General features: G+C 51.0%; 1 protein-coding gene and 1 pseudogene across 1 annotated transcript; one reads left to right on the forward strand and one right to left on the reverse strand.

Moving 5' to 3' along the window:
* Positions 1 to 3976: 3976 nt before the first annotated feature.
* On the forward strand, positions 3977 to 5422 carry LOC122435795 (annotated as a pseudogene).
* An 827-nt stretch (positions 5423 to 6249) lies between these two features.
* On the reverse strand, positions 6250 to 7903 carry LOC122434972 (heat shock transcription factor, X-linked member 3-like). Its single transcript, XM_043458789.1, has 2 exons — positions 7356 to 7903; positions 6250 to 6960 (listed from the first exon to the last, which is right to left on the reverse strand). The coding sequence occupies exons 1-2, from the start codon at positions 7839 to 7841 to the stop codon at positions 6367 to 6369; spliced, it is 1080 nt and encodes a 359-aa protein (XP_043314724.1). The 5' UTR covers positions 7842 to 7903; the 3' UTR covers positions 6250 to 6366.
* Positions 7904 to 13024: the final 5121 nt, after the last annotated feature.

Here is a 13024-nt window from a genome sequence, read left to right on the forward strand (position 1 = left end):
ACTGCACTCCTATGGGCCATGAAAACTTCACAGCAGGTGTTAGACCAGCCCCATAAGGAAACCTGTGGCTCAGGCACAAGACAACTTATTAAAACCACTCCACCTTGAAGCAAACACACCTACCCATTATGGAGATGTGATGCAAGAGTGCAGGCTAAGCAAGGACATGGAGGGAGGAGAGGAGGGAGAAGGTGAGTTACATGGAGAAAGTAACATAGAAATTTACAAGACCATATGTAAAATAGATAGCCAACAGGAATTTGTTGTATGACTCAGGGAACTCAAACAGGGGCTCTGAGACAGACTGAAGGGTGGGATGAGGAGGGAGGTGGGAAGGAGGTCGGGAGGGAGGGGACACTGGTGTACCTATGGCTGATTTTTGTTGATATGACAGAAAACCACAAAATTCTGTAAAGCAATTATACTTCAATTTAACAAGTTTTCAAAAAAAAAAACAATAACTACTGAAAAGAATGAGCTTTAGTGTTTATAGAAGAAAAAAATGCAGCATAGTTGATTTGACCCAAAGGCATTTCCACAAGGCAGGACTTTAGAATACCCTTTCCTCCAAGGACAGGCTCCAGGATTCACCAGTTGATGAAACACTTACCACCTTACCACAGAAAGAATTGGGTGCAGTATTGTTGTTTAGTCAGTAAGTCGTGTCTGTCTCTTTCACAACTCCATGGACTGTAGCCCACAACACTCCTCTGTCCATGGAATTCTCAAGGAAAGAATATTGGAATGGGTTGCTATTTCCTTTTTCAGGGGATCTTCTCGACCTAGGGACTGAACCAAGTCTCCTGCATTTACAGTCAGATTCTTTACCATTGAGCCATCAGGAAGGCCCCAATGCAGTATATCATCTTGTTAAATTAGAAACCACAGCAGCCTCTTTAAATACAGACATTTCATATGAACACACAGAAAGCAGGTAGCCCTAGTTTTGGTTCCCCCAGAATCACACCCTAAAATAAGAATTCTAGGGCAAGTAGTTTCCTTGGGAGATGTGCTTTACAGGAGAAGGATGGAGAGCTTCCATAGAGATAGGAAGGGAGCCAAGAAAAGGTACATTTCAAGAAAGATTAAGGGAGCTTAATCCTGCTGGAGAACTCTGCAATCCTATGGAGAGTTATCTGAGTTATCATGTTTGAGGATGAGGGAGCTGGGGTATTTATACTCAGTTCTTATGGGTCATAAAGCATCAAATCTCTGACATTTTCAGTCTGCGCTGAGCACTGACAAACTAGGTTTCAGGTACAAGGAAAAAACCTCCAAGCCACTGACGAGATGCTGGCAGTTTAATGTCTGGCTGGTATGTGCCATAGCCATGAGGCAAAGGGGACATGGGCAGGATCTGCCACACAGGTCTTCCTCAGAAAATCTCCCAAATATTAGGCCAGGAGACAGAGTTTTTAGGCAAACATGTTGTTTCCCCCAGAGTATATTTTTCTTTCTTTTCCTTCAAGCAGATCGCAATTTTCTGGAGTTCTATCACTAGGAAGAGGCAAAGGCACAAAAGAAGAAGCAGGTATTAGTTTGCTAGGGCTGTCAGAACAAAGTGTCACAGACTCGGTAGCATGCACAACAGAAATTCATTTTCTTTTGTTAAAAAATATTTTTTAATTTATTTTGGCTGTACTGGGTGTTTGTTGCTGCACAGGCTTTTCTCTAGTTGTGGCGAGTGGCAGTTACTCTCTAGTTGTGGTGCACAAGCTTCTCATTGTGGTGGCTTCTCTTGTTGCAGAGCACGGGTTCTAGGTCACACAGTCTACAACAGTTTCAGTTACCAGGTTCTAGAGCACAGGCTCAACAGTTCTGGTGCATGGGGTAGTTGCTTCGCAGCATGTGAGACCCTCTCTGATCAGGGATCAAACCTGTGTCTTCTGCATTAGCAGGCAGGTTCTGTACTATTGCTGCTGTTGCTGCTGCTAAGTCACTTCAGTCGTGTCCGACTGTGTGCAACCCCATAGACAGCAGCCCACCAGGCTCCCCCATCCCTGGATTCTCCAGGCAAGAACACTGGAGTGTGTTGCCATTTCCTTCTCCAAAGCACAAAAGTGAAAAGTGAAAGTGAAGTCGCTCAGTCGCGTCCGACTCTTAGTGACCCCGTGGACTGCAGCCTACCAGGCTCCTCCATCCATGGGATTTTCCAGGCAAGAGTACTGGAGTGGGTTGCCATTGCCTTCTCCGTCTGTACTACTGAGCTACCATGAAAGCCATAGAAATTCATTTTCTGACAATTCTGAAGGCTGGAAGTCCAAGATTAAGGTGTCAGCAGGTCAGGTTTCTGCTGAAGCCTCTCTCCTTGGCTTGTAGATGGTGGTCTTCAACCTTCTTCTTCTTATAAGAACCACAGTCAGAATGAATTAGGGCCCACTCACATGACCTCATTTAATTTTAATTACCTATCTTGAAAGTCCCTATCTTCAAACAGAAGCACATTCTGAAGTGCTGGGTTTAATGCCTCAACATGTGAAGTTGGAGGGGGGTAAAAATTTCAGCCTATGACAGAGAGTTAATGAGCATATTCATCACTTAGATTTGTAAAATTTCTGTTAAGAAGGAAAGCAGTATTTTAACCAGGGTCAAGTAAGGGTCAAGTTAGGCTAACAATGAATAGGTGGAACTTTAACCACTGTCTTAATTTGGAAGAGACCTTTCATGAGTTCCTTGGGATCTCAGTTCAGGATGTGAGGATCACCTGCAATAAGATCAGCCTTGCCTTTCAGTAAATCTTAGCTCTATTGTATTAAATCCTGAAATGCAGAAATGATAAGGACCTAACAGAAGCAGAAGAGATTAAGAAGGGGTGGCAAGAATACACAGAAGACCTATACAAAAAACGTATTAATGACCCAGATAATCACAATGGTGTGATCACTCACCTGGAGCCAGACATTGTGGAATTCGAAGTAAAGTGGGCCTTAGGAAGCATCACTACAAACAAAGCTAGTGGAGGTGATCAAATTCTAGCTGAGTTATTTCAATCTTAAAAGATGATGCTGTGAAAGTGTTGCAAAGCCAGCAAATTTGGAAAACTCAGCAGTAGCTACAGGACTGGAAAATGTCAGTTTTCATTCCAATCCCAAAGAAGGGCAATGCCAAAGAGTGCTCAAACTACTGAACAATTGTTCTCATTTCACATGCTAGTAAGGTAATGCTCAAAATGTTCAAAATTCTTCAAGCTAGGCTTCAACAGTATGTGAACTGAGAACTTCCAGATGTACAAGCTGGATTCAGAAAAGGCAGAAGAACCAGAGATCAAATGGCCAACATCTGTTGGCTCATAGAAAAAGCAAGAAAATTCCAGAAAAACATTTACTTCTGGTTCATTGACCATGTTATAAAGCCTTTGACTGTGTGGATCACAACAAACTGTGGAAAATTCTTAAAGAGATGGGAATACCAGACCACCTTCCTTGCCTCCCGAGAAACCTGTATGCAGGTTAAGCAGTAACAGTTAGAACTTGACATGGAACAATGGACTGGTTCAAAATTGGGAAAGGAGTATATCAAAGCTGTATATTGTCACCCTATTTATTTAACTTATATGCAGAGTACATCATGTGAAATGTTGGGCTGGATGAAGCATGAGCTATAATCAAGGTTACCGGGAGAATTATCAATAACCTCAGATATGCAGATGTTACCACCCTTATGGAAGAATTCGGGGCAAGGCCAAGTGAGGGAGGGAGCGAAATGAAAGGGAGAGGGCTGGTGGTCCAGGAACCCACCAAGCCACAGACTTCATGTGATGGACTGGTCCTCTTGGTCAGCAACCCCCTACCAGTGGACCACATGGAGACGGATGGAAGGAGTCAGCCCTCTCTGACCCCCTGCATTCTGTGTCAGCAGAATTGGAAGATGCTCAGGCACGTGAGGCTGAAGTCCAGCCCAGGACTGTGAGTTTGGAGGCTGCTGTGTCAGGCTCCTGGCCTTTGTTGCCTTTGTGATTCTGTGTTTCTGCAGCCACATGAGGCCCTGGGAGCCCTGGGAGACGAAGTTCAGCTGTCTGTCCTTTGGACAGCCTTATGTGGGTATCACCTTAAACAGTGTCAAGACCCTGGAGACGTGGTGGCGGCCCGTGCTATGTGGCCACTGGCACTGTACCTTGGCCGTCCACATCACGCAATGGGACTGGGAGAACTCAGCCTGGTGGGAGATGCTGGAGCAGAGGCTGGGGATGATATCCTCCCAGATCCAGGCCTTGCTGCAGGACTGGGACAAGTTCGGCAGCAGATTGATTGCAGGCCAGTGACACCCTGCCTCGCACTGCCTGCACGGCCCCAATGCTGCCCTGGATCCCAGCAGGGTTGTGCTTGTTTGTTTTCTGTTGAACTAGTTTGTGAGGTCGGGCATGGCGGCTGAGGTTTCTTCAGAGGGACAGCAAGGGTCCCTGGGCTGGGAACCAGCTGCCCGAGGTGCCTGATCACCACTCTGGGCCTCAGTCCCCGTTTGTGCTTGAGGCAGAGGTGGGTCCAGGTCTGCATGTGGCACTTGTCTGTGTGTCTGTGTGTCTGTGTCCCCACGTGCGTCTGTGTGCCCGGCAGAGACCATGAGAGGCAGTAAAGCACCCAGCCTGGGTTCCATACCCACACTGCCTGAAGCTGGGCCTAAGCAAGTCCCCTGACTCCCCAGGGGTGAGGCCCCACAGCAACACCTGTCTGCTGGTAAATTCCTTGGGGACCTGATGTCTGCTGGCCCCTGCTGGGGCCCTCCTGCTCTGTCCCTGTGGCCTGCAGTGGGCAGACTGAGAGCTGCCCGTGGCCTGGTGGGTTCATGGAGCACCAGGCCTCTCCCTTTCATTTTGCTCCCTCCCTCGCTTGGCCTCGCCGTGAGTTCCCTTTGCCGAGGTGAGCCCGTCTGAAATGCTCAGCCAGAGGACCCAGTTCACCTCGTGTTCCCTCCATGATACAGTCTTAGTCTCAAGCAGGTGCAACTTTGAATGACCTTGTTCTCATTCTGTGTCCTGACCACACATCTTGTGGTCATCGGGGGCATTTTGCTGTGCCTAGAAAACCTAGGTCCCGACTAGGTGGAGGAGCTGGAGAATCAAGGCCTGCTACCCGACCTGCAACAGAAGTACATGACTGTGCTTGCCAAACCCCGCTGGCTGCTGCAGCCCATCGCTGGGAGGGGCGGGAAGGACATCTTCCAGGTGGACATCCTCCAGCACCTGATCCTCTTTGGGCAGGAGGCCTGTCCAGACTGGGCTCTCGAGAGGAAAGTGACCGAGAGACCAGAACATGCTGATACCATGCAGTCACCATTGCGCTCTGGACTTGCCCATCTGGTTCTGTCTGAATCAGCCCCACGCTGTGGTGCCCACTTGGTGCGGGGCCAGGAGCAGGGACTCCACTCACAGGATGCTGCTCTGGACTCAGCAAAAGACTCCGGGACTTTGACCTTTACGAAATGATGGTGTTGCCACTTGTTTTGGCCCTGCTGGGTCTGTGTGGTTGAGAGAAATGTGTTGTTAGGAAACCGGTTAATGTTTTTCCCTCTCTGTTCTGGTCCAATCTCCCCAATGTTGGAACAGTGTCCAGGGGGTGATGGGGTAAGGCTGGGGGCAGGGCTGTGCATTGGCAGGCAGAGAGGCCCACAGGCCCAGAAACAGGCCACGGTTTATCCTTGCGCATGACCCTTGTCCTATTGTAAAGTGTCCCTTGGCTGTCAAAGCGCGTGTGTTGGATGCAGTGCCTGGCCGCCTCACATCCAAAGACAGGCTCCTAAGTACAGCTCTGAGGGCAGAGTGACAAGGGCTGGTGTTCACCTTGTCGAAACCTTGTACTTGTCTTTGGGTTTGGGGTAATGTGTTTGCAAGGCGCTTGATGGTTGGAGTGACCCTGCTTTTCAGTCAGCCTCTTGGTAGGGGGGGCCTGGATCAGGAGCTGGGATGCTCAGCTGCTGATCAGAAACTTGTGGCATCATCGGGATACCCAGGAGGAGCCCGTTCTGCTGCAGGGTGCATGACTCATGGAAGGTGACACCTCCAAGGTCAGGAGCCCAGCTGGGCCATCTGCTGAGTGACAGGAAAGGCCCAGGGACCAGTCCACCCTGGGTTCACCTCAGCGCTCAGCTCATGGGTCAGACCCTTGGATGAGCCTGTGAAATGCTGCTGTTTCAAATGAAAAGAGACCATGGGGACTGAACTGAAGCCTGTCTGGTGCATGGGCTTCCAGCCTCATCTGGCTCACCCTGTGCCATGTGTGAATACAAAGGGCAGATAGAAAGAACACAGGTTTGCAGTTCTCACTTGATTGTTTATTTACTCCAGTGGAGTTTTGCTTTACTTTATCAGAGCCAGAAATATATTTTTGATTACAAGAGAGTGCTTTTGAGTGTTCCTAGGGATCTGGCAGCTCAGGGATTGGGCTTTTTCTTGGCCTGCTCACAGAGGGTGCACTTATAATCTGAGGAATCTCCCTGCTCCTCCTCTGACTCAAGGGCCTCATCTGGGGCCACGACTAAAAGGTCCGCCATCAGGGTGGAATAACAAGTGTTGTACAAAGTCATCACCGATTTGTAATCTGGGTTCACTGAGGGGCTCTCAGGCAGTTCCCCTGGGCTGTCCCTTCCAGCAGTAGCTGGGGGCACAGATGTGGCACTGTTGGATGGGCCTTCTCCACTGGGGCCACCCTGCTCACTGGGGAGATGGTTTCCCCCAGCCTGGCTGGCTACACTACCCATAGACCAAAGGTCAGAAAACACAAATGAGCACTGGCTGGGGGTTCTGCAAGCAGTGGGCATTCCCTTCTGGACTTTGTTGCCAGCCTCTTGGGTGAACTCATTGTGGTGGAGTCGGGGAGAGCGTCTGGTCGCCATCACTCGCTTCTTTCTCTTTGGGGTCGCTGTTGTTCCAGTGGCAGGCTGAGCAGTTGTTCTGGGGTCGCCTTTCCTCTGTATGTTCTGCAGGAGGAGAGGCTTGTCTCTCTGAAAATTGGAGTTGCGATAGATCTGAAAGGAAATGAATCACTTTAGCCATGAGAGGGGAGAAGAGCCCTTCCTTGCTGCACTCTCCCCACAACCATCGGGTCATGCCTATATATGGAGACAAGGTCTCTTCATTCCTGGCAGGTTATGAGGCCCTGGAATGTCACTCCCTAGAGCTCCCCCGGGGCCATCCTTGCTTGAGGTGTTCCCAACCCTCCCTGACATCAAGTGGCCCCTCAGGATCTGGCATCACCACCGAAAATTCTAAAGGGGTGGGGGGGGTGGCAGGACATGACAGACCCTGCGTTCTCCTCTTTCCTTAACCACTCTCTCATGAGAACAACATTCTCCTGGGAAATGAAACCCATCAGCAGTCAGCTCATCTAGTCTAGTCTCCCCAGAAGGGCATTCTACATTACCATCATCTTCTTTCTTCCTGCAGAGCGACCTGAAGGGCGGATTTTTCTGAACCCATACAGGTTCAGTTCATGAATGAAGCTCTTTATGCTGTCTGTCTCGCAGATCTGATCCACACCTCTGCGTTGGAGGACCTCCATCTGGAAGAGATCTGCCTCGATGACCACCATGTCTCCCTTATCATTCCAGTGCACAGAGGTGAAGGTTGTATCCTCCACGATCCTCCAGAGCTTCCTGGGGAAGGACAGCCCAAAGCTGGCGTTGTTCTCATCCTTGTTGGCCATTTCTGGGTTCGGGCCCTGTGGGGACAGATTGTCCTGGAGGCCTGGATCTGGGCCCTCAGGTTGGTCACCCTGCTTCTCCAAAGCCTCCCCTGAATCCACATTTGGATCCAGGGAGGAATCACGGGGGTCCCCTGCTGAGGGCTCCCCATCAGTTGATGGGGCCAGCAGCGCTGCCTGTGCCTCATGGGAACTCTGACTAGCCATTGAACCAGTCTAGCTCAGGAGCATTATCTACCAAAGCAGTGAATGCTCAGGGCAAACGGGCCTCAGACCAGGGTCAGAGTGCCCCATAAATACTCTCTGGAGATTCTAGAATCTGGGTCATGGGGCAGGCAGCCAATTAAGTGGCCTGCTTCCTTAACTGTTTCATGATGTCACAGAGGTAATGTGGAGAAGCAGCCTTGCCCCAGTGTGGGGGAGGGGCCTGGGGACAGAGATGGATCCCCAGCTGGTCTCTTGTCTGAAAGTAAAGAAAAGTATGTTTCAGGTTGCCTGCAAAGGCTCCCATCTGCTGCCAGGTGCCTTGTTTCAGGGGGCCAGGCCCTGGATGGGCTGACAAACGTCCCCCTGTTCCACCCCCCTGCATACCAACTGGCAGGCCTGTGGCTGGCTTCTGCTGAAGGGCCTGGCCCTGGAAAGTCCTAGGTCTCCTACCACCAAGAGAGATCCCAGGGGTCAGATGGGCCCCTGGTGACTGTCCCTCCCAGAAGATGGGATCTGTAGCGGACTGATTGGCCTTGCCTGAGTTGGTGGCCCCTCCATCCTTCCCCCTCTTCTGGCTTTATTGTCTTCCAGCTGGCTGCTGCCAGTTGGTCAGTCCCGCTCAGTTGGCCCCAAAGTCAGAGTCCTGTTGTCCTGCCCCCACCGCCCCCCAGGTCAAACTCTCCCCAGAGTAGAGATGTGCTTGAGCACAGTGGAGCGATCTCATATTCCACTTGACTGTTCCCAAACACCTGAGACACAGAATCCCCAGGAGACTGTGTGGGAGGGCAAAGCCAGGCGTCCACTGAGCTTGCAGCCTCCCACATTCTGCCCACCCCCAGGCATCATCCCACTGCAGATCACACGCTGTTGTCTTCAGTTTCCAATTTTTCCATAAACACCACTCTGGTGGCCCTAGAGCGTTCACTTTGGGAACACTTGCATGTGCTTTTCCCGTCCCCTTCCCTGAGCCTCAGATTCAGCCTCCCTGGTGGCTGCTTTGAAAGCCCTGTTTCCTTTTGTCAATGGGATGGTTGGGCTTCTGCTACCTCCAGTTCTGGCTGCCCACATCCAACTTGGGTCTACTTGGGTACCTTCCTTTTGAAGTACTTGATTGGGGGCTCAAGGCACAGCCTGTTCTATTGAAAACAAGCATTTCACTGGTCCTCTTCGAGGCCAGCTCTGATCTTCCCCACCCCTGCCCCTGTCCCCACCACCACTGTGAACCTGTTCTCCATTACCCAGATGGCAGGTCCATCGAATGATTTTGTTGGCTTATGGGTTAGGTGCCTTTCAAGGGCCTTCCTTTACACACAGTCACTCCCAGGGACATGTCTGACTTGTTGAGCTAGATGTGACCAAAGGAAGCCCCCATCTACCTGTATTTGAAAAAGGATGAGAGTCCACATGTGGGAATGGATGAAACTCCAGTGAGAATCATCGGTCTTCACTGCACATGAACAGTAGAGCAGTGGGTTTGGAGATGAGTGTTCTCTGGCATTTGTGGGCCACTGTTCTTGAAAATCAACATGTAGGAAACAGACTGGCACCTTGGAAAGGCAGACTATGAGGACTCTAGGGCATTGTCTCCCAGTTCTGCCAGTAGCAGGGTCATTTGCCCTGTGTGAGGGCCAGTCCCTGGTGTCTGAAAGGGGAGAGCTAAGAGGGTGTGGAAGAAGCTCTCCCAGGGGCCTTTCTGCCTAAGGACTGGTGGCCTGGATGAGCTCGAGGCTTCAACTTGGGCTTCCCCATGGCCTTTCTGCTTCTAAGCAGGTTGACAAATGTTTCTTTCTGGTCAGTTCATCTGACTGGGACATGACTCTGGAGGCTGTGAACGTCGGTGGGGGCCCCTGGTGACTCCTCCAAAGGGGACGGAAGTTCATGGAATTGGTGGGCAGCCTGGCTAGGTGGCCTTTCTTGCCCCCTCCATGTTCGGGGTCCCTCCTCACCCCCTGGGTCATGAAGAGGGTGCCTTTTATGGTACCCCTCTTCCAGGTACCACCCAGGCCCTGGCAGTGGGTTTCTGTGGCACCGAGGGGGTCTTTGTCAGCCGTGGCTTGGGACACTTGTGTTGTGCACACACAAGCCCTCATGATGTCCAAGGCCTTCCTTTTTCAGCCTCACTCTCATGCCCCTGCACTTGGCGTCCCCGCCCTGGTGTCCCCAGGCCAGAGGCCCTCCAGCTGCTCCCCTCCCTTGCTGCAGTTTGGGAGCCCTGGAGCCTTGGGGGTCCACCTGTGTTACCTTCCTTCCCATATCAGACGAGACTCCTGTAGGACCTTATCCCAGTGGGCACTGGGACCATACAGTCAAGCTCTCCCTCCCTCCTGCTCAGTGAAGAGCTGATCAGCCTGGCAGGTTCCATTGGGCAGGAGGCCCATGGCAGCAGCAGGGACAGGGCACTGTCCTCACACAGGAGGCGCTGGCACTGGACAAGGATGCCGGCCCCCAGCAGAGTCAGTTCTCAGCAAAGCACAGAGCAGCCCCACAATGCTTCTGATTCTCCTTGTCCCCTTCCTTTCACAAGCCTGTGTTTTGTCACCTCAGAGGCATCGTGTAGCACTGAGAAGAGGAAGGCGTGAGAAGTAGGAAGGTCAGGCTGTGGCCTGGGGTGGGCAGGAAGGGTGGGGGCTCCAGATGAATTGAGACCAGAACTCTGAGCCCACCCCGGCCGTCACTAGCACGTGGTCTTGGGAAGATGCCCAAGCCCCGTGGCCTCAGTTCTTCACCTGGGAGGCAAGTGGGTGTGAGGAGCCCCGTGTGTTGGGCTGCAGGATGTGAGTGAGGGATGAGACAGAGCTCGCAGGGCCTCGTGACTGTTGGCCCTGTGATGACAGGGCAGGAACTTCTCACACTGTTGCCCCCAGTCACTCCTCCACTCCACTGGATGGGGTTGGCTACTTTGTGGTCCAGGGTGGGTTAAAGAATATGCACCTCAATAGGATATGGACTTCCTAATTAGCCAAAACAGGATGTTTCATAAATAAAAGTAAGAAACTTTTCTACTTAGACCGTAGTGGACCATAGTGTTAGTCTCTCAGTCATGTCTGAATCTGCAATTCCATTGACTGTAGCTTGCCAGGCTCCTCTGGCCATGGAATTCTCCAGGCAAGAATACTGGAGTGGGTTGCCATCCCCTTCTCCAGGGGGAATCTTCCTGCCCCAGAGATTGAACACAGGTCTCCCACAATGCAAGCAGATTCTTCATTGCATGGGCTACCCAGAAAGGCCCATTTCCAGTTAGAGGACCTGTGAAATTTGTGTGTGGAGGAGTGTTCCAGCAGGACCCAAGATGCTCCAGGAAATAGTAGCAAGAACCACTCTCTGCATGTGTCCCAGCTGGTCTTCCATCACAACCCTTACTTTTTGTCATTGCAGCACCAATAAATGTTGAGTCTTTGATTACAATGCCCAATTACAATGAAGATAATTAAAAGCTAGGTAACAGCTTGAGTTCTGTGTCCCTGGGACCAGGAAAGAGAGGGTCAGTCCATGGATTTCTGGGCATCATTTCAAGGGAGTGATGGGAGTTCTTCAGGATTCCTAGCTGATAGGGGGTAGAAAACACCTACGCCATCTTTGTGGTCAGCACCAGAAAGAGATCTCTCTGGGGTTTATCCAAGTCCCAAAAGGACACCTTCCAGCAATGTCCCGTTTCCCCTCACTCCCACGATGCACCTCATATGACTGTGGCTCCTAGACCATCGCTCTACGTGTGGGTGTGTCCTGCTTCTCCCAGTGTCCCCACTGCTAACACAGGGCCTTTCACGGAGCAGAGGCTCCATAAAGGTCTTTGCAATAAATGAGCCAGTGAGGAGGGGACTGCTTGACTCAAGATGAATTGCTACTTCCTTTGATAACCAAGGAAAATCCATATAAACCGAGATCACTTAGCTGTACAAAATGACACACACAAAGTATAAGAAGCAATTAATTCACTACTATCACTTTTTATTTTCTAATTTTCCACCAACTATATCACTGCTAAATAAATTCACATTTCCAAAATCATTCTAATTCTAATTCCATGTCATCTTGTGCAAGACCACAAAATAAAATGAAAGTGTTCTTAATCTCTTTTACAGAACAGGAAAACTCTTCATCTTGAACTGGTTGAGTACAAACAAAGTGTGATCAACGTCATTGACATAGTTAGGTACTGGAATGCACTGTCTTCTCTAAAAAGGAATAACATTTGAAAAATTCCTAAAGAAACAGAGATGAGTCTCCATGTCATTGTAGAGAACAGGACCACAAAGATGCCACACACCGGGTTTCCCCAATGGGCCCGGACCCTCACTGCTGAGAAGGCTGACTGTTCCCTCTTCAATCACAGAGGGAAGGATCAGCCTCCTTTCCTGTCCCCAAGAAAAGCTGTTGGACGTGGGCCTGGAAGGAGCCTGGCTGCTGCTCTGGCTCAGAGTCCTCCCCCCTCCTCCCTTGCAGCCTCTGCAGAGGGGGTGGAAGGAGCTGGGACCCTTTCAACTGACTCTGTCCAAATACTCCAGGACTTTAAACCTGCTGGTCTCTGCATAGACCTGGGGACCCCACAGGAACGTGTAGCGAGCAGGGTCACTGTCAGGCACCAGCTGATACACCAGGTACCCCTCCTGCACCCACACTTGGGTCAGCAGCATCCTGAGCTCCCCATAGATGAAGTGTTCCTACCGGGACACACTCCCTTCATGCTGAGTGCTGCCCAGATCTCCTCCTCAGGGGCGTGGTCATCCTCCATAGAGATCAGGCACAGGATCACCACCAGGAGGCTGGCCTTGGGCAACCTCTGCCCATCCCTCAGCATCTCATTGAGGGTGAGGCCCAGGGAGGGGACCAGGATATAGGTATGCTCACTGGGGTCCACCTCCTTCACCTCCAAGCCAAAGACCAGCTTGCAGGTACTGTGAGGTTTGACCGAGGACCACCAGGAAATGGTCCTGGTAATCTTTGAGCACACTATTCAGCACTTCTGCCTCTGTGATTGGCTCCTTGGCAAGTTGCTGCCTGCAAGACACCTGCTGAGCAGGAATTGCACCAGCTCTTTCTTCTTCACCCGTAGTGCATCTCAGAGCCAGGATCTGGCATTTTCCTGGTCACCTTAGGTGCTTGGCACTTCATCTTGCCTGCTAAGGCCATGGTCTTCAGATGGACTCCCCAGAGAGGCAGCCATGGCAGTGGGAGAGGGGCAG

Source organism: Cervus canadensis, chromosome X (assembly GCF_019320065.1).
Source record: "Cervus canadensis isolate Bull #8, Minnesota chromosome X, ASM1932006v1, whole genome shotgun sequence".
Classification (NCBI taxonomy): Eukaryota; Metazoa; Chordata; class Mammalia; order Artiodactyla; family Cervidae; genus Cervus; species Cervus canadensis.

Bases quoted from the DNA above. Each gene is read 5' to 3' on its own strand.
- LOC122434972 (XM_043458789.1), bottom strand. From the start codon at position 7,841: ATGGCTAGTCAGAGTTCCCATGAGGCACAGGCAGCGCTGCTGGCCCCA. The intron at 6,961-7,355 runs GTAATGTAGAAT...ATTTCCTTTCAG, and splicing joins CAGGAAGAAAGAAGATGATG to ATCTATCGCAACTCCAATTT.